At 43.2% G+C, this 19964-nt stretch overlaps 1 protein-coding gene across 2 annotated transcripts in view; it reads left to right on the top strand.

Moving 5' to 3' along the window:
- LOC129820088 (transmembrane protein 132E-like) overlaps positions 1-19964 on the top strand; it is a 359840-nt gene that overhangs the window by 335672 nt on the left and 4204 nt on the right. For both annotated transcript variants that reach the window (XM_055876942.1, XM_055876932.1), the window contains exons 7-8: positions 30-309; positions 5723-5917. In XM_055876942.1, coding sequence (XP_055732917.1) covers positions 30-309; positions 5723-5917 — 475 coding nt within the window. The remainder of the gene's footprint in view (positions 1-29; positions 310-5722; positions 5918-19964) is intronic.

Genomic DNA, 19964 nt, shown 5'->3' with positions numbered 1-19964 from the left:
GCCATTTGTCACCCCCCTCTCTCAATCAGGAGCGCCAGAGACAGTGACGTGGATGACGACGAGGACGACCGGCGGGTGAGTCGGGGCTGCACCCTGCAGTACCAGCGCACCATGGTCAAGGTGCTGACCCAGTTCCACACCACCTCCACCGAGGGCACCGACCAGGTCATCACCATGCTGGGGCCCGACTGGCAGGTGGACGTGACCGACCTGGTGCAGGACTCGCTGAAAGTGGTCGACCCCAGGATAGCTGAGCTGGTGGACCGCACTGTGCTGGTGGGCCTGGAGCTGGGCTCCACTGTACTGAAGGTATTGAACCTTGGCTAGTTCTCCAAAGTATGAAAAGTGAAGTAGCTTCTTTCAATTGTATTCACTGTGCTGAAGGTATAGAACATTGGCTAGGTCTCCAAAGTCTGAGAAATTAAATAGCTTCTTTCAATTGTCTCTTTTCCTTAATTTATGTTCTTGCACTCAAAAGCATTATAGGCTAGAGCCCTAGAGGCTAATAGTAACTTGACACTGAGGTAAAGTGTTTGGATCACACTTGACCGAAGTGCAGAAGTAATATGCAGAAGCACTTAGAGAGTGCGAGACAAGATATTTTCTGCTTCAGGCACACTGACCGAGACAAACTGGACATGTGAAAGCGAGAAAAGTATAACTCTTCCTCATTTCTTACACCCATTTCGTATTTGTAATGGAATGCTCTACGAGGATTAAATGATGAAGGAGATCTGTCTGTGGTCGCCCTTCCTCTAAACATGGCTTCATTTGCATAGGCATGTACTCTATATGGTCATCCGCCTAGTCTCCCCCTGTGCAGTTACCAGCTTTAGCAACCTGAGTGATCAATGGCTTAGAAGGCTGGGAGAAATCAAAAGATCTCAAGCTTATAGCATATTTTATGGTGCACAAGGACTGCTGGACCTGTCTGTCCTAGAAAATTAAGAGTAGCCTAGAACAAACGTGAATTGTTAATACTGCCCTACAAAGGCAAAACAAAGTAACTACGAATTTGGTTAAAAATATTTGATCTGTTGTAATGGCCAGGTATATTATCTGATTAATGTGGTATTTATTTTCCTGACACAAGATCAAGCCAGTTGATAAGAATATATCATGGAGAATCATAAATTGCTGTCTGTCTGGACAGAAAAATACTTTGTTAAAAAGAAAATGCTATTGCAACCTCTTTGCAATAAGGAATTGAGACCAAAAGCTCAAGAGAAGTTACAAGTGTTTAATACCAAGGATACAGTCAGCTGAGTGCATCCATTTAGAAAGTTCACAACCCATTTCATACTCTCTCCTTGTAGTTGTCACCTCACCAGCTATACATTTTATGACCCCAATGAGTTTCCCTCTGGCTCCCCTGTGGAATGTCCATGGTCCTCTCTTTGTTTAGCCAGATCCCACTTTGTCCATCTTCTGTTCTGGGCCTGACCCTGCTCTCTAATCCTAGGCAATTTCCTCTTCTCTGATTAGGTCATGGTTTCTAAATTAGCATACAAACAGTTTCATGGCCTAAACTAATCATTCACTACACAGGATACAAACAAACTACAGTTTAACTTGAAACATGTTACATTTGAATAGAATCCAGTAACTTTTAAGTCAGATTTTCCCGGAAGAAGAAAAAATACGTAGTTGCTACGTTTTGCCTTTGTAGTGCAGAATAGTTTCCTTATTTTTTTAAGATGTCAATGCCAAACTTAACATGGTTAATCGTGGTAATGTCTTTGATGACCCTAAAACGTTTCAAGTTGATAGGCCATTGTGAAGTGGATTTACAAAGGATTTAAATAGTTACATTAAAGCCATCAGCCATCTCTTAACCAACTAAGAGATGTACCATGGGCCTGCATACCAAATCTAGTGTTATTTGGACATATGAGGAAAGACACCTACATACAAAGTTCCACGCCTTTAGGTCAAATGGGGTGTCAGATATGAGGGTTTAAGTGAGACTGCTTATAACAGCACCACCTAATGGCCCCTAGTGTCTGTGTGGCAAATTAGAAAAAAGTTACCAATCTATGCTTGAGTAATTTGATATCTAAGAATAACAATAGGTTTCACCAGTTTGCTGTGAACCCCTAATTAAAGGGCGGAACAGCACTTTTGTGAAATGTATGCTTTGGCCTCCCCCACTGTTCTTCCTTCTCTCTTTTTGGAAAGCTAATTCTTTTTTTTGCTAAAACGCCGAGTACTGAAGTGCGTAGCGCGTAAAAATTGTCTATCCTCGGTTGGAACACTCACTCCCGAGTTCCAAACTGCCTCTGGAAGCAACATCAGCACAGTAACTGTTCGTCGGGAGCTTCATGAAATGGGTTTCCATGGCCGTGCAGCCGCACACGAGCCTAAGAAAACCATGCGCAATGCCAAGTGTCGGCTCAAGTGGTGTAATGCTCCCCGCCATTGGACTCTGGAGCACTGGAAATCTGTTCTCTGGAGTGATGAATCACGCTTCACGAACTGGCAGTCCAACGGACAAATCCGGGTTTGGCGGATGCCAGGAGAACGCTACCTGACCCAATGCATAGTGCCAATTGTAAAGTTTGGTGGAGGAGGAATAACGGTCTGGTGCTGTTTTTCATGGTTCAGGCTCGGCCCCTTAGTTCAGTTGAAGGAAAATATTAACGCTACATCATACAATGACATTCTAGACTATTCTGTGCTTCCAACTTTGTTACAACAGTTTGGGGAAGGCCTTTTCGTGTTTCAGCATGACAATGATCCTGTGCACAAAACGAGGTCCATACAGAAATGGTTTGTCGAGAGCGATGTGGAAGAACTTGACTGGCTTGCACAGAGCCCTGACCTCAACCCCATTGAACACCTGTGGGACGCTGAATGCGAGTCAGTCCTAATCGCCCAACATCAGTGCCGACCTCACTAATGTTCTTGTGGCTTAATGGAAGCAAGTCCCCACAGCAATGTTCCAACAGCAATTTTCCAACATAATTATATATATTTTTTATTTAACCTTTATTTAACGAGGCAAGTCAGAACAAATTATTATTTAAAATGACGTCCTACACCGGCTAAACCCGTACGACGCTGGGCCAATTGTGCGCCGCCCTATGGGACTTCCAATCACGGCCAGCTGTGATACAGCCTAGATTCAAACCAGGGTGTCTGTAGTGACGCCTCTAGCACTGAGATGCAGTGCTTTAGACCGCTGCGCCACTCCGGAGCCAAATTAATAGATGACTTCTAAAGTTTCACGAAAGGAGGGGAATTCAGTTGAATGATGATGCACTCTCAGCAATACAGTTTCTTTTCTTGTGTTATGTGCCTGTGTTTTCTCACTCTCATTTAAGTAGCCGACGCGGCAGCAGAAAATTATCAGGGTGAATAACTGAGCGCTGTTTTTGTTTGGCCAAAATGAATGTGGATAACTGATTCATAATGAAATGTGTAATTACAAACAGAAACAAATTGAATAAGGTAGACATAATCCTAGGCAGACAATTGGACCAATGCTATGGTTTCTGATGGCTAAGTGTTTCAGCAAAACATTAATTTACATTTTGTTTTAAATAAAGTACATTTTAAGGCCAGCCTTTTAAAAGTGTGGACTGTACGCATTGTATCTAGGTCAAAGCTAATGCAACACAAAATGTGACTCATACCACACATACAGTAGGTACATGCAGTACATAGGTCATGTTAGGATGCACTTCTCCTGTACTAACAACCATTATCAAGTGTTCCCTCACTCCGTCACAAGTGTGGAGCTGATAGAAATGGGTGTTATAAGTGCACCATAACAATGTCTTTGTCCCAAATGGCACCCTATTCCCTATAAAGTGCATTGTTTTTTGTTTTATGGGCCCTAGTCAAAAGGATTGCACTAAATATGGAATAGGGTAACATTTGGGACACAAACCATGGCTCCTGTCTCCTCTAGGCCACAGAAAGCTTTTATCTTTGACAAGGAGAATGATAAAACATGTATACAGTGCCTTCAGAAAGTATTCCCCACATTTTGTTTTGTTACAGCCTGAATTGTAAATGGATTAAATTGATATTGTGTCATCGGCCTACACACAATAACCCATAATGTCAAAGTGTAATTATGTTTTAGCAATTTTTATAAATTAATTAATAATGAATAACTGAAATGTCTTGAGTCAATAAGTATTCAACCTCTTTGTTATGTGCTGAACAAGTCACATAATTAGTTGCATGGACTCAATCTGTGTGCAATAATAGTGTTAACAAGATTTTTGAATGACTGCCTTATACCTGTACCCCACACATACAAGGTCCCTCAGTCAAGCAGTGAATTTCAAACACAGATTCAACCACAAAGACCAGGGAGGTTTTCCAATGCATCGCAAAGAAGAGCACCTATTGGTAGATGGGTACAAATAAAAAAAAGCAGACATTGGATATCCCTTTGATCATGGTGAAGTTAATGATGACACTTTGGATGGTGTACCAATACACCCAGTCACTACAAAGATACAGGCGTCCTTCTTAACTCAGTTGCCGGAGAGGAAGGAAAGTGCTCAGGGATTTAACCATGAGGCCAATGGTAACTTTAAAACAGTTACAGAGTTTAATAGCTGTGATGGGACACAACTGAGGATGGATCAACAACATTAAAGTTACTTAACCATATTAACCTATATGACAGAGTGAAAAGAAGGAAGCCTGAACAGCATAAAAAAAATCAAAAACATGTATCATGTTTGCAATAACAGGGGGGCGAATAAAATCATCGGCAGGCCGCCAGTTGGATAGCAGAAAACAAGTCATTCAATCAACATTCATATCGGTTATAGATTATGGCAATATCATCTATATGAAGGCAGATGCCACTATAGTGAAGCCATTGGACGCAGTTTATCATAGCGCACTACGCTTAATAGCGGGCGAAAGGTTCAGTACATATCACTGCATTCTGTATCAGAAAGTCTTGTAGATCGATGCATTGCACTCTTTTTGTTTATAAAGCCCTCTTGCACAACTTCTGCCGTACCGTACCTTAAGAGCTACCAGACGTGGTCTCAGGGATGGCTAACTCTGGAGATCCCTTCAATCTCCACTGTTAGGTAAATCTCCCAAAAATCTCCCAAACTTTCTAAAATTTGATGATTTGTGCCTCTAGGGCAATTCAGATGGCTGATTGAGGACCTTTTTTTCTGAAGAATGTGTTTGTTTTCTATGATTGTGTTTTGTATCTCTGTTTCGCTTTTCGTAGTGTATTCATACTGTATGTATATTTTTTGTAATTACGCGGCTCATCTGTAAAGAGACCTTGATTAAATAAAAAATGTAGTAAATAAAAGGTGAATACGCTATTTGGATAATGAGAAAAGCCAATCGCCAGTTTTCCCCAAATAGAGGCAGACCTGTCAAGGTTCCAGGATTAGCTTGAGATGGGTGGGGGGTTTTATGTTGTATTTGGTGCCCTGAGGCCATCCGATGGTTTCAAAAGTTTTTTGCTAACCACCCATTGGAGAGAAGTCAAGTGTGGATTATTTTCGAGCTCTGGGAGCCTGTTAATGGCAGCATGGTCATCATCCGGTCTCCTGTATGTATGTTTTGGCTCAAGTGACTTATATATCACACACAAACACAAGACGGACAGAAAGACAGACGCACAGACAGACGCATGCATGCATGCATGCCATCCCACTTGCCTGTGTTTCCATCTGTCATGACACAAAATGATTGGTGTGACAGTCAAATGGTCTCTTGTTGTTTGCAGGTGGAGTCTCCACTCGCCGTGGAGGCCATGTTGGGAGAGACACTGTTTTCCGTCACCGACGAGAAAGTCTCCATCTTGGAACTTCGCGTCCATGCTATCTCTGGACTTGCTCTGTCAATACAGCCCAGCCCTGGCAACAGTCACACTATGGTTGCCAAGGCAACTGGCCTGCAGACACTTACTGCACCAAAGCAGGTACTATACTAATATACTAATAGATAAGATGATACGTGTGGATGTCATTAAGTTTATGTGTGGATGTCAGTAAGTATATGTTCATATACATAAGCCACCTGTCATCATATTGTTTGGTACTCAGGTGAGTATAGGTGAGTTTATTTTCACCAAGGTACATATTCAGCTTCACGTCTTTTGATGGTGTTAATAGAACACCAGAGCAACTGCCTGACTCATAGAACCAAAAGCTCTTCTTCAATGTACAGACCCACTTTGTTTTGGCCTTCAAAGATACTCAATGACAGAAGACATTGTCAAAATGATAAACATTGTCAAATTAGCTGCCTGAAATTACAGAAGGCTTCACACAACTTTGGAGGAAGGTCACTCCAGCGAACATAACACTGTACTGTAGCAATTTCTCTCTATAAATAGTACCTCTTTACATTGAAAGCCATTTAAACCATATTTTAACTAATTGGTGTCGAGGACATTCTTTTCATTCATATTCCTTTTCTCAAAGTACTTCAGCTTGAGCACCACCATTATCTGGAGTAGGTTGTACAGCGGGTCTTTATGAATGTTCCTTCGTGAACGACTATCATACATATCATATATGCAAATCATACATGTGTGTCGGGATAGTAAGTTTGTCAACCACAGTTATAGCCTTGACTTTCGCCTCATGCCGTTGTACGTCCTGATGAAGACTATTGTGTAGATAAGTTCAAGGAAAACAACTAAAGGATGTTCAGTTTATTAAACTAAACATACAGTACTGAGTACAGTACATAATGTAATTTGCCTATTTAAAGCAAAGGAAATGTATATGCTAGCCTTTACATACAGATATCAAATCAAACGTTATTTGTCACACGCTTCGTAAACAACAAGTGTATACTAACAGTGAAATGCTGACTTAAGGGCACTTCCCAACAATCCAGAGAGAAAAATAGAAAAATAATATCAAGATAATAACACGAGGAATACATACACAATGAATAACGATAACTTGGCTATATACATGGGTTACCAGTACCTAGTCGATGTGCAGGGGTACAAGGTAATTGAGGTACAGTACCAGTCAAAAGTTTGGACACACCTACTCATTAAAGGGTTTTTCTTTATTTTTACTATTTTCTACATGGTAGAATATTAGTGAAGACATCAAAACTATGAAATAACACATAGAATCATGTAGTAACCAAAAAAGTGTTTAACAAATCAAAATATATTTTATATTTGAGATTCTTCAAAGTAGCCACCCTTTGCCTTGATGACAGCTTTACACACTCTTGGCATTCTCTCAACCAGCTTCACCTGGAATGCTTTTCCAACAGTCTTGAAGGAGTTCCCACACATGCTGAGCACTTGTTGGCTGCTTTTCCTTCACTCTGCAGTCAAACTCATCCCGAAACATCTCAATTGGGTTGAGGTCAGGTGATTGTGGAGGCCAGGTCATCTGATGCAGCACTCTATCACTCTCCTTCTTGGTCAAATAGCCCGTACACAGCTTGGAGCTGCAGAAGGCTGTGGTAGCGTTACTGGTTAAGTGTACCTTGAATTCTAGATAAATCACAGACAGTGTCACCAGCAAAGCACCACCACACCATCAAACCTCCTCCTCCATGCTTCACGGTGGTAACCACACATGCGGAGATCATCCGTTCACCTACTCTGTGTCTCACAAAGACACAGCGGTTGGAACCAAAAAATCTCAAATTTGGACTCATCAGACCAAAAGGACAGATTTCCTCCGGTCTAATGTCCGTTGCTCGTGTTTCTTGGCCCAAGCCAAGTCTCTTCTTCTTATTGGTGTCCTTTAGTAGTGGTTTCTTTGCAGCAATTCGATCATGACTCCTCCGAACAGTTGATGTTGAGATGTGTCTGTTACTTGAACTCTGTGAATCATTCCTTTGGGCTGGTAACTCTAGTGAACTTATCCTCTGCAGCAGAGGTAACTCTGTGTCTTCCTTTCCTGTGGCGGTCCTCATGAGAGCCAGTTTCATTATAGCGCTTGATGATTTTCGCTACTGCAGTTGAAGAAACTTTCAAAGTTCTTGAAATGTTCCGTATTGACTGATCGAATTGTCTTAAAATAATGATGGACTGTTGTTTGTCTTTGCTTATTTGAGGTGTTCTTGCCATAATATGGGCTTGGTATTTTACCAAATAGGGCTATCTTCTGTATACCACCCCTTCCTTGTCACAACACAACTGATTGGCTCAAACGCATTAAGAAGCAACGAAATTCCACAAATTAACTTTTAACAAGGCACACCTGTTCATTTAAATGCATTCCAGGTGACTACCTCATGAAGCTGATTGAGAGAATGCCATGAGTGTGCAAAGCTGTCAAGGCAAAGGGTGGCTACTTTGAAGAATCTACAATATTATATTTTGATTTGGGATTTTCTCCCATTCTATGCAGATCATCTCAAACTCTATAAGGTTGGATGGGGAGCGTTGCTGCACAGCTATTTTCAGGTATTTCCTGAGATGTTCGATTGGGTTCAAGTCCGGGCTCTGGCTGGGCCACTCAAGGACATTCAGAGACTCGCCCCGAAGCTACTCCTGCGTTATCTTGGCTGTGCGCTTAGGGTCGTTGTGCTGTTGGAAGGTGAACCTTCGCCCCAGTCTGAGGTCCTGATCACTCTGGAGCAGGTTTTCATCCATAATCTCTCTGTACTATGTTCCGTTCATCTTTGCCTCGATCCTGACTATTCTACCAGTCCCTGCCGCTGAAAAACATCCCCACATCATGATGCTGCCACCACCATGCTTTACCGTAGGGATGGTACCAGGTTTCCTCCAGCCGTGACACCTGGCATTCAGGCCAAAGAGTTTAATGTTGGTTTCATCAGACCAGAGAATCTTGTTTCTCATGGTCTGAGAGACTTTAGGTGCCTTTTGGCAAACTCCAAGCGGGCTGTGCCTTTTACTGAGGAGTGGCTTCCGTGTGGCCACTCTACCATAAAGGCCTTATTGGTGGAGTGCTACAGAGATGGTTGTCCTTCTGGAATGTTCTCCCATCTCCACAGAGGAACTCTAGAGCTCTGTCAGATTGACCATTGGGTTCTTGTTCACCTCCCTGACAAAGGCCCTGCTCCCCCGTTTGTTCAGTTTGGCTGGGCGGCCAGCTCTGGGAAGAGTGATGGTGGTACCAAACTTCTTCCATTTAAGAATGATGGAGGCCATGGTGTTCTTGGGGACCTTCAATGCTGCAGACATTTTTAGGTATTCTTCCCCAGATCTGTGCTCTACAGATAATTCCTTCGAACACATGGCTTGGTTCGAACTCATGGCTCTGGCATGCACTGCCAACTGTGGGACCTTGTATAGACGTGTGTGCATTTCCAAATCATGTCCAATCATTTCAATTTTACCACAGGTGGACTCCAATCAAGTTGTAGAAACATCTCAAGGATTATCAATGGAAACAGTTTGCACCGCAGCTCAATTTCGAGTCTCAAAGCAAAGGGTCTTAATACTTATCTAATTAAGGTATTTCTGTTTTTTATTTTTAATACGTTTGCAAACATTTCGAAAAACCTGGTTTTGCCTTGTATTGTGTGTAGATTGCTGATCATACACTGCTCAAAAAAATAAAGGGAACACTTAAACAACACAATGTAACTCCATTTCAATCACACTTCTGTGAAATCAAACTGTCCACTTAGGAAGCAACACTGATTGACAATAAATTTCACATGCTGTTGTGCAAATGGAATAGACAAAAGGTGGAAATTATAGGCAATTAGCAAGACACCCCCCAAAACAGGAGTGATTCTGCAGGTGGTGACCACAGACCACTTCTCAGTTCCTATGCTTCCTGGCTGATGTTTTGGTCACTTTTGAATGCTGGCGGTGCTCTCACTCTAGTGGTAGCATGAGACGGAGTCTACAACCCACACAAGTGGCTCAGGTAGTGCAGTTCATCCAGGATGGCACATCAATGCGAACTGTGGCAAAAAGGTTTGCTGTGTCTGTCAGCGTAGTGTCCAGCCACAAATGTGCATGTGTCAGCATATGGTCTAACAAGGGGTCTGAGGATCTCATCTCGGTACCTAATGGCAGTCAGGCTACCTCTGGCGAGCACATGGAGGGCTGTGCGGCCCCACAAAGAAATGCCACCCCACACCATGACTGACCCATCGCCAAACCGGTCATGCTGGAGGATGTTGCAGGCAGCAGAACGTTCTCCACTGCGTCTCCAGACTCTGTCCCGTCTGTCACATGTGCTCAGTGTGAACCTGCTTTCATCTGTGAAGAGCACAGGGCGCCAGTGGCGAATTTGCCAATCTTGGTGTTCTCTGGCAAATGCCAAACGTCCTGCACGGTGTTGGGCTGTAAGCACAACCCCCACCTGTGGACGTCGGGCCCTCATACCACCCTCCTGGAGTCTGTGTCTTGCTAATTGCCTATAATTTCCACCTTTTGTCTATTCCATTTGCACAACAGCATGTGAAATTTATTGTCAATCAGTGTTGCTTGCTAAGTGGACAGTTTGATTTCACAGAAGTGTGATTGACTTGGAGTTACATTGTGTTGTTTAAGTGTTCCCTTTATTTTTTTGAGCAGTGTATATATTTTTTTTAATGTAGGTTAAGGCTGTAACGTAACAGTGTGTAAAAGGTCAAGGGGTCTGAATATTTTCTGAAGGCACTATATGTACATAAAGGTAGGGGTGAAGTAACTAGGCAACAGGATAGATAATAAGCAGAAGCAGCAGCGTATGTGATGAGGCAAAATAGTTTGTTCAAAGGGGGGTCAATGCAGATAGTCCGGGTAGCTATTTGGTTAACTATTTAGCAGTCTTATGGCTTGGGGGTAGAAGCTGTTAAGGGTCCTGTAATTTCCAGACTCTCTTCTTCCGTTTGCCGCCTGTTTGGAAACAGAACAGTCTATGACAAGTTTTTAGGGCCTTCCTCTGACACCGCCTGGTAGATCCTGAATAGCAGTGAGCTCAGCTCCAGTGATGTACTAGGCCGTACGCACTACCCTCTATAGTGCCTTGCGGTCGGATGGCAAGACGTTGCCATACCAAGCCGTGATGCAGCCAGTCATGATGCTCTCAATGGTGCAGCTGTATAACTTTTTAAGATCTGAGGGGGAAGAGGTATTGTCGTGCCATCCCAACTGTGTTGGTGTCAGTGTTGCTTGCCTCAAAGCGAGCATAGAAGGCATTCAGCTCATCTGGTAGGCTTGCGACTGGGTTTCCCTTTGTAAACTGTGATAGTTTGCTAGCTCTGCCACATCCGACGAACATCGGAGCCGGCGTAGTAGTATTCGATCTTAGTCCTGTGTTGATGCTTTGCCTGTTTGATGTTCATCGGAGGTCGTATCGGGATTTCTTATAAGCGTCTGGTTTAGTGTTCCGCTCCTTGAAAGCGGCAACAGCGTAAGACGAAAGCAGTTGATTTCGGAGACTGACATCTTAACTGACACTTAATTCAATCTAAGTTGTTTTGATACCTTGATTTAACGCATGGGTGTCTCTCTTAAGTGTCTATAGCTGGCAAAACAACTACTGTTGAAGTCTCTTTCTTACCTGCATAACACATAGATTTCCATAGGGATACGTTCTCTCTAATTGGTCTTACTGTTTGTAACACTGCATCCAGTCCGCTAATATGATCCTGGAATTTATTTAGAAAAAGTTACAAGGAACATCTGTGGGGAAGCAGCACACATCCACAAGACGGACTGTTGACGCTCGCACTGCTCATTAACCTATTTGCCTTAATGCTGTGCTGCGCACGAACAACCCCCCTAAACACGGGCGCAGTCGTGTTTGAGCCTGGCAACGATGGCAACTGGGGACTTTGGTTTCTCTAATCCTCACAAATAAATAATTGGTCACAAGTCCACCTTATCCTGAGAAGCTGGATCAAACTGTGTTTTCCGCACTTGGGCCATGTTCGTTCATATTCCCCATGACGAGAGAACACAGCCAGGTTTCAATGGCTAGGCAATTGGGGGACAACGGCTATTGTTTCTCTACCAACTCTCTCTTTGCTCTGGCCAAAAAACCTCTACCATCAGGCCCTGGCATTAAATGACAATTTATCTCGCCTTTCGCTGCTTGGCACCTTAAAATGTAATTAGGGTAATGTATTGTCCTAAAGTGCTATCTGGGCCTGGGCCATAAAAGGCAGTCAATCCATCTGCCAGTGGAACTCTTCGAGGGGTTCTCAGGCTATTTCACATCATTTGATTCTGTTTCACAGGAAAATCCTCCACCACTTTGTCTGCTAAACATCCCCTCTTTTACTCTATAAATGAATGAGCCATAAACTAAACTCAGCAAAAAAAGAAACGCCCCTTTTTCAGTACCCTGTCTTTCAAAGATAATTTGTAAAAATCCAAATAACTTCACAGATCTTCATTGTAAAGCGTTTAAACACTGTTTCCCATGCTTGTTCAATGAACAATAAACAATTGATGAACATGCAAAAGTAGAACGGTCGTTAAGACACTAACGGCTTACAGACGGTAGGCAATTAAGGTCACAGTTATGAACACTTAGGACACTAAAGTAGTCTTTCTACTGACTCTGAAAAACACCAAAAGAAAGATGCCCAGGGTCCCTGCTCATCTGCGTGAACGTGCCTTAGGCATCCTGCAATGAGGCATGAGGACTGCAGATGTGGCCAGGGCAATAAATTGCAATGTCCGTACTGTGAGACCCCTAAGACAGCGCTACAGGGAGACAGGTCGGATAGCTGATCGTCCTCGCAGTGGCAGACCATGTGTAACAACACCTGCACAGGATCGGTACATCTGAACATCACACCTGCGGGACAGGTACAGGATGGCAACAACAACTGTGCGAGTTACACCAGGAAAGAACAATCCCTCCATCAGTGCTCAGACTGTCCGTAATAGGCTGAGAGAGGCTGGACTGGGGGCTTGTAGGCCTGTTGTAAGGCAGGTCCTCACCAGACATCACCGGCAACAATGTTGCCTATGGGCACAAACCCACCGTCGCTGGACCAGACAGGACTGGCAAAAAGTGCTCTTCACTGACGAGTCGCGGTTTTGTCTCACTAGGGGTGATGGTCGGATTCGCGTTTATCGCCAAAGGATTGAGCGTTAAACCGAGGCCTGTACTCAGGAGCAGGATCTATTTTGAGGTGGAGGGTCCGTCATGGTCTGGGGTGGTGTGTCACAGCATAATCGGACTGAGCTTGTTGTCATTGCAGGCAATCTTAACGCTGTGTGTTACAGGGAAGACATCCTCCTCCCTCATGTGGTACCCTTCCCGCAGGCTCATCCTGACATGACCTTCCAGCATGACAATGCCACCAGCCATACTGCTCGTTCTGTGCGTGATTTCCTGCAAGACAGGAATGTCAGTGTTCTGCCATGGCCAGCGAAGACCTGGATCTCAATCCCATTGAGCACTTCTGGGACCTGTTGGATCGGAGGGTGAGGGCTAGGGCCATTCCCCCCAGAAATGTCCGGGAACTTGCAGGTGCCTTGGTGGAAGAGTGGGGTAACATCTCAGAGCAAGAACTGGCAAATCTGGTGCAGTCCATGAGGAGGAGATGCACTGCAGTACTTAATGCAGCTGGTGGCCATACCAGATACTGACTGTTACTTTTGATTTGGACCCCCCCCCCCCCCCCACCCCCCTCCTTTGTTCAGGGACACATTATTCAATTTCTGTTAGTCACATGCCTGTGGCACTTGTTCAGTTTTGTTCATACAAATATTTACACGTTAAGTTTGCTGAAAATAAACGCAGTTGACATTGAAAGAGGACATTTCTTTTTTTGCTGAGTTTACAACTGAGGGAAGTGGACAAGGTCTCCACCCCTTTTTATTAGGCTACATCTGCATTTGATTAACATTTGTTAAGTTCAACCATCCTGAGCATGAACTGTGATCTTGATTGCCAGGGCAGCTATTGTCATTGAGCATATGTGACACTTTACCTGTAAGGACAGAGTCGATGCCCACATCCTCTCCTATGAGTCAGCAACGCTTTAGCTGTCTTAAGTCACAGAGATCATATTAAAATCTAGTATCTAATTCTATGGTCGAAGGGAATACTGTTGATATGTTTACCGAAGTTAATCTGAGATCGCCAAAGACGACTTAACAAATGGGTAACAATGCACCCTTCTGATGGATACATTTTCATATTGATGAAATATAATTAGAACATTACAGTCACCTGCTAGGACAGTCAACCTTAAATCTACATAGTGCTTTCCCACTGGGCACACTAAATCATTTCAACCGTGGATAATATTTGGTTGAGATGTTCATCCAAAGAAGACTTAACTACTTCCGACGGAGATGGCCGCCTCGCTTCGCGTTCCTAGGAAACTATGCAGTATTTAGTTTTTTTATGTATTATTTCTTACATTGTTACCCCAGGAAATCTTAAGACTTATTACATACAGCCGGGAGGAACTATTGGATATAAGAGCAACGTCAACTTACCAACATTACGACCAGGAATACGACTTTCCCAAAGCGGATCCTCTGTTTGGTGCATCACCCAGGACAATGGATCGGCTCCCAGCCGGCGACCCAAAACAACGGCGCCGCAGAAGGGGCAGACGGTCTTCTGGTCAGGCTCCGTAGACGGGCATATCGCGCACCGCTCCCAAGTATACTACTCGCCAATGTCCAGTCTCTTGACAACAAGGTAGACGAAATCCGAGCAAGGGTTGCCTTCCAGAGAGACATCAGAGATTGTAACGTTCTTTGTTTCATGGAAACATGGCTCACTCGGGATACGTTATCAGAGTCGGTACAGCCACCTGGTTTCTTCACGCATCGCGCCGAAAGAAACAAACATCTCTCTGGTAAGAAGAAGGGCGGGGGTGTGATCATACAGGAACTCAAGTCCTTTTGTTCATGTCAGGCTGTGCGCTACTGGTAAGACGTCAGGTGCAGGAGAGCGGAGAGTTGTGATCAGGCGCACACTTTAATTGGCAGAAGTAACAACAGACGGACGCGACTGCATCAAAAACCTCCAGCCAAATGGCAAAATGGCAAAAGTGCAAAGCGCGACAACAGTCACAATAATGCATAAGTTAAATACACTCGGGTTCAACACGGTACCCGGGGTAAAACAAGCCTGGCGCGTAACACGAAACATGTAACAAAACAATTCCACACAAAGACATGGGGAAAACAGAGGGAATAAATAGGTAGTGTGATTAGGGAATTTAAACCAGGTGTGCAGGGAAACAAAACAAATGGAACAGTGACAAGTGAAGCGAACAAGGAGAGGAGCCGACTTCGGCGGAAGTCGTGACCTAGAATGCCGACGACAATATCTACCAAGAGAATTCTCTTCGATTATAATCACAGTTGTGTATATCCGCCCCCCCCCCCCCAAGCAGACACATCAACGGCCCTGAAAGAACTTCATTGGACTCTATGTAAACTGTAAACCACATATCCTGAGGCTGCATTTATTGTAGCTGGGGATTTTAACAAGGCTAATCTGAAAACAAGGCTCCCTACATTTTATCAGCATATCGAATGCGCGACCCGGGCTGGCAAAACCCTGGATCCTTGTTACTCTAACTTCTGCAACGCATACAAAGCCCTTCCCCACCCTCCTTTCGGAAAATCTGACCACAACTCCATTTTTTTGTCAATAGACAGACACTAAAACAGGAAACACCCATGCTCAGGTCTGTTCAACGCTGGTCCTACCAATCGGACTCCACGCTTCAAGATTGCTTCGATCACGTGGACTGGGATATGTTCCGCATAGCGTCGGACAATAACATTGAGGAATACGCTGATTCGGTGAGCGAGTTTATTAGCAAGTGCATCAGTGATGTTGTAACCACAGCGACTATTACAACCTTCCTTAACCAGAAACCGTGAATGGATGGCAGCATTCGCGCAAACTGAAAGTACGAACCACTGCTTTTAACTTCTTATGGCTGAGATCCCGTTAACCTCTCTAGGGTATGTGGGACGGTAGAGTCTCACCTCGTCAACAGCCAATGAAACTGCAGGGCACCAAATTCAAAACAACAGACATCCCATAATTAAAATTCCTCAAACATACAAGTATTTTACACCATTTTAAAGATACACTTGTTGTAAATTAAGCCACAGTGTCCGATTTCAAAAAGGCTTTACGACGAAAGCACACCAAACGATTATGTTAGGTCAGAGCCAAGTTACAGAAAAACACAGCCATTTTTCCAGCCAAAGTGAGGAGTCACAAAAAGCAGAAATAGAGATAAAATTAATCACTAACCTTTGATGATCTTCATCAGATGACACTCATAGGACATCATGTTACACAATACATGTATTTTTTGTTCGATAATGTGCATATTTATATCCAAAAATCTTAGTTTACATTGGCGCCATGTTCAGAAATGCCTCCAAAATATCCGGAGAAATTGCAGAGCCACATCAAATAACAGAAATACTCATCATAAACTTTGATGAAAGATACATGTTTTACATAGAATTAAAGATACACTTGTTCTTAATGCAACCGCTGTGTCAGATTTTAAAAAAACTTTACGGAAAAAGCACACCATGCAATAATCTGAGACGGTGCTCAGATATAAAAAACATTTCTCCGCCATGTTGGAGTCAACAGAAATACGAAATTACATCATAAATATTCCCTTTGATGATCTTCATCAAAATGCACTCCCAGGAATCCTAGTTCAACAATAAATTGTTGTTTTGTTCGATAATGTCAATTATTTATTTCCAAGTAGCTACTTTTGCTAGCGCGTTTAGTACACATTTCCAAACACTCGTGCAAGTCCCGCATAACTTCGGACGAAAACTTCAAAAAGTTATCCTTTTATGGCTGCAGTCCCGTTAACGGGATCGATATGACAACAGCCAGTCGAAGTGCAGGGCGCCAAATTCAAAAAACAGAAATCTCATAATTAAAATTCCTCAGACATTCATGTGTCTTATATCATTTTAAAGGTAATCTTGTTGTTAATCCCACCAAAGTGTCCGATTTCAAATAGGCTTTTCAGCAAAAGCACTACAAACGATTATGTCACCACAAAACCACAATAACCACAGCCATTTTTTCCAGCTAAAGATAGCTTCACAAAAACCAGAATAGAGATAAAATGAATCACTAACCTTCAATTATTTTCATCGATGACACTCATAGGACTTCATGTTACACAATACATGCATGTTTTGTTTGATTAAATTCATATTTATATAAACAAATCTGAGTTTACATTGAGGCGTTAGATTCACTAGTTGCAAAAACATCAAGTGACTTTGCATAGCCACATCGTTTCAACAGAAATACTCATCATAAATATAGATGATAATACAAGTTATACACATGGAATTATAGATATACCTCTCCTTAATGCAACCGCTGTGTCAGATTTCAAAAAAACTTTACGAAAAAAGAAACGCATGCAATAATCTGAGACGGCGCTCAAAAGTAAAACACCACAGCTGCAAAGATGGCGTCAACATACACAAGAAAATACATGATAAATATTCCATTACCTTTGATGATCTACATCAGAAAGCACACCAGGAATCCCAGGTCCACAATAAATGTTTGTTTTGTTTGAAAAAATCCGTTATTTATGTCCAAATACCTTCTTTTGTTAGCGCGTTTGGTATACATATCCAAACGCTAATTCTGGTCAGCGTTATATCGGACAATAACTTCAAAAAGTGATATTACCGGTCGAAGAAACATTTCAAACTAAGTACAGAATCAATCATTAGGATGTTTTTAACATATAGCTTCAATGAAGTTCCAACCGGAGTATTCTTTCTTGTCTTCGTGAGCAATGGAATGCAAGTGACTAACATGAGGAAAAATGTGATCACAAAATGGCTGCTTGATGGACATCTGATATATTCTGCTCTCATTCACTCCCAAAACAACATAGAAGCCTCATTATAATTTCAATTGATGGTTGACATCTAGTGGAACCCCTAGGTAGTGCACAATCATTCATATCTCAAGGTGATTTCATTGGGGACTGGTGAATACATACAAGCTCAGATTTCTGACTTCCTGTTTTGATTTCAACTCAGGATTTTGCCTGCCAATATGAGTTCTGTTAATCTCACAGACATAATTCAAACAGTTTTAGAAACATTAGAGTGTTTTCTATCCAATACTAATAATAATATGCAAATATTAGCATCTGGGACAGAGTAGGAGGCAGTTAAATTTGGGCATGCTATTCATCCAAAGTGAAAATGCTGCCCCCTATCCCTAAAAAGTTAAACATGCCACATTGGCTTCAGAAACTGCCAGAAGCTTCTGTTAACAGTGAGCATTTAATTCGATCTGTTCTCCTCTACTTTTCCTGGCTGTCAAAGTACCAGGATGTTGTCTCTGGTTTTGAATCTGAATGTAGGTAACTGAATTTGAAAACTGAATCTGAATGCATCTGAGAAGTTGAATATATGAAACTTTGACAAACTTGAAATTATAGTTTGTAAACTTCAGGCAATGTCTCGGGTGGTTGTTGTCCTTGATTATCTTTTTAGCCTTCCTGTGACATCGGGTTGTGTAGGTGTCCTGGAGGGCAGGTAGTTTGCACCCGGTGATGCGCTGTGCAGACCTCACTACTCTCTGGAGAGCCTGACGGTTGTGGACGGAGCAGTTGCCGTACCAGGCGGTGATACAGCCCGACAGGATGCTCTCGATTGTGCATCTGTAAAAGTTTGTGAGTGTTTTTGGTGACAAGCCGAATTTCTTCAGCCTCCTGAGGTTGAAGGGCTGAGAACGCACCCTTGTGGGGCCCCAGTGTTGAGGATCATCGGGGTGGAGATGTTGTTTCCTACCCTCACCACCAGGGGGCGGCCCGTCAGGAAGTCCAGGACCCAGTTGCACAGGGCAGAGTTTAATGACGAGTTTGGAGGGTACTATGGTGTTAAATGCTGAAATGTAGTCGATTAACAGCATTCTTACATAGGTATTCTTCTTGTCCAGGTGGGTTAGGGCAGTGGGATTGCGATTGCGTCGTCTGTGGACCTATTGGGGCGGTAAGCAAATTGGAGTGGGTCTAGGGTGTCAGGTAGGGTGGAGGTGATATGGTCCTAGTCTCTCAAAGCACTTCATGATGACGGAACTGAGTGCTATGAGGCGATAGTCATTTAGCTCAGTTACCTTAGCTTTCTTGGGAACAGGAACAATGGTGGCCCTCTTGAAGCATGTGGGAACAGCAGACTGGTATAAGGCTTGATTGAATATGTCCGTTAACACACCAGCCAGCTGGTCTGCACATGCTCTGAGGATGCGGCTAGGGATGTCGTCCGGGCTGGCAGCCTTGCGAGGGTTAACACGTTTAAATGTTTTACTCACGTTGGCTGCAGTGAAGGAGCAAGACATCGTGGTCCGCGACGGGGCTGGTTTTCTTTTTGTAGTCCACGATTGACTGTAGACCCAACCACATACCTCTCGTGTCTGAGCCGTTGAATTGCGACTCTACTTTGTCTCTATACTGACGCTTAGCTTGTTTGATTGCGGAGGGAATAACTACACTGTTTGTATTCGGTCATGTTTCCGGTCACCTTGCCCTGATTAACTTCTTATGGCTGGGGCCAGTATTGAGTAGCTCCAACAAGGAAGTGGGAAATCTGAGGTTTGTAGTTTTTCAACTCATTGCCTATCGAATATACAGTGTCTATGGGGTCATATTGCACTTCCTAAGGCTTCCACTAGATGTCAACAGTCTTTGGAACCTTGTTTGAGGCTTCTACTGTGAAGTGGGGGCGAATGAGAGGGGATTGAGTAAGGTCTCTCCCAGAGTGCCATGAGCTGACCATGCTCGTTCACGTGAGAGGTAGCTTGCGTTCCATTGCAATTCTAAAGACAAAGGAATTCTCTGCATTTTGATGAAGATCATCAAAGGTAAGTGAATATTTATAATGCTATTTCTGACTTCTGTTGACTACACAACATGGCGGATATCTGTTTGGGTTGTGTTGGTCTCTGAGCGCTGTACTCAGATTATTGCATGGTGTGCTTTTTCCGTAAAGTTTTTTTGAAATCTGACACAGCAGTTGCATTAAGGAGAAGTGGATGTAAAATTCCATGCATAACAGTTGTATT

Source organism: Salvelinus fontinalis, chromosome 2, assembly GCF_029448725.1.
Source record: "Salvelinus fontinalis isolate EN_2023a chromosome 2, ASM2944872v1, whole genome shotgun sequence".
In the NCBI taxonomy this organism is placed as follows: domain Eukaryota; kingdom Metazoa; phylum Chordata; class Actinopteri; order Salmoniformes; family Salmonidae; genus Salvelinus; species Salvelinus fontinalis.
Note: the sequence above shows the minus strand (reverse complement) of the source record. Positions and strands in the feature narration are given on the sequence as shown.